Source organism: Pteropus alecto, unplaced genomic scaffold (genome assembly GCF_000325575.1).
Source record: "Pteropus alecto unplaced genomic scaffold, ASM32557v1 scaffold44, whole genome shotgun sequence".
Classification (NCBI taxonomy): Eukaryota; Metazoa; Chordata; class Mammalia; order Chiroptera; family Pteropodidae; genus Pteropus; species Pteropus alecto.
This window is the reverse complement of record NW_006436812.1, coordinates 8,283,878-8,284,951: the sequence shown is the minus strand read 5'-3', so window position 1 is coordinate 8,284,951 and position 1,074 is coordinate 8,283,878. Positions and strand designations below refer to the sequence as shown.

Here is a 1,074-nt window from a genome sequence, read left to right as displayed (position 1 = left end):
GACCCTCACTCAGAGCCTGGCTTCTGGGTCTCGGCACCCAGTCACTGGGGCTTTGGCCGGCCCAGTCTGGCTTGCAGTTCCTGCATCATGCCATGGTGTGCAAGGCCAAACCTGGAGGTGGAAGACAAGCCATGGGAGCTGGTCTCCAGGTGTTCAGCCTTCTGCTCATCCCAGCCCAGCCACTTTACCCTGTGCTTACCCGTGTCCCAAGGGTCTTCTCCTGGCTGGCACTGGAGTCCCTTCAGGCCTTGGGGGGCTTGGCTCTGGGGGTTCCTCTGGCTGGGACAGTCTTTGCTCAGGGGCTGACAGCACTTCCTCTGGTGGGGGGCTGGGAGGCTCTTCCTGCTGCTCAGAGGTGGGGGTCCGTCGGAAAGAGGGCCGAGAGCGACGCTGTGAGGAGCTGCGGGAGAGGAGTATACGACTCCGAGGGACAGAGACATCCAGGCGAGACCCAGGGAGCAGGGCCTGCAGGGAAGGGGGGCACAAAGTGTTATGGGACTGACGTTGAGATTATGCTCTATTCAGCCCTGGACCCTACCTGGAGCCCTCACCTCACTCCAGCTGCCAAGAACATCTCCTCCGGCACTTTCTGCAGCCTCTTCATGTGGCCCAGGCTCAGCCTCTGTAGGGTCCTGGTTTGTCGACTGGTTCTCCTGGCCCTGGATGTCTTCTAGGCCTTCCGGATCAATCTCCTTGGCCTCTGCCCTCTTGTGTCCAGTAACCTCAACATCCTCCACATCACGGGGCATTTGTGCTTCTCCCTCAGGGTCATGGTCCCCACGCTGCCCCTCACTGTCTTGCTCCTGCTCCCTTGTTGGCCATACCCCAGGCTCTTTTTCCAACAGTATCTGCCCTTCTAGGAGCCCCTCAGCCTCTACTATGGCCATGGGCCCCTCTGCTCTCGTCACCTGGGAGCCTGAGGTAAAGCCATCAATCCCACAGCTTCCCTGTGTCACCACAGATTCCCTGACCTCTGCCCACTCTCCCCACAGCTCGCCCTCCCTGGCCTCAAAATCCTCTGCTTGGCCACCTCTGCCAGTAACTTCCTCCTCTACTGAGCCCTCTAGGCCAAAC

General features: G+C 60.1%; 1 protein-coding gene across 1 annotated transcript in view; it reads right to left on the bottom strand.

Annotated features, from left to right (window-relative positions):
• Window positions 1–22: 22 nt before the first annotated feature.
• Window positions 23–1,074, bottom strand: part of APOBR (apolipoprotein B receptor) — a 4,126-nt gene continuing 3,074 nt past the window's right edge. The window contains exons 3-5 of the mRNA XM_006914075.2: window positions 552–1,074; window positions 200–465; window positions 23–111 (exon numbers count right to left, since the gene is read on the bottom strand). The exon at window positions 552–1,074 is cut by the window's right edge and continues 6 nt beyond it. Coding sequence (XP_006914137.1) covers window positions 42–111; window positions 200–465; window positions 552–1,074 — 859 coding nt within the window. The 3' untranslated portion in view covers window positions 23–41. The remainder of the gene's footprint in view (window positions 112–199; window positions 466–551) is intronic.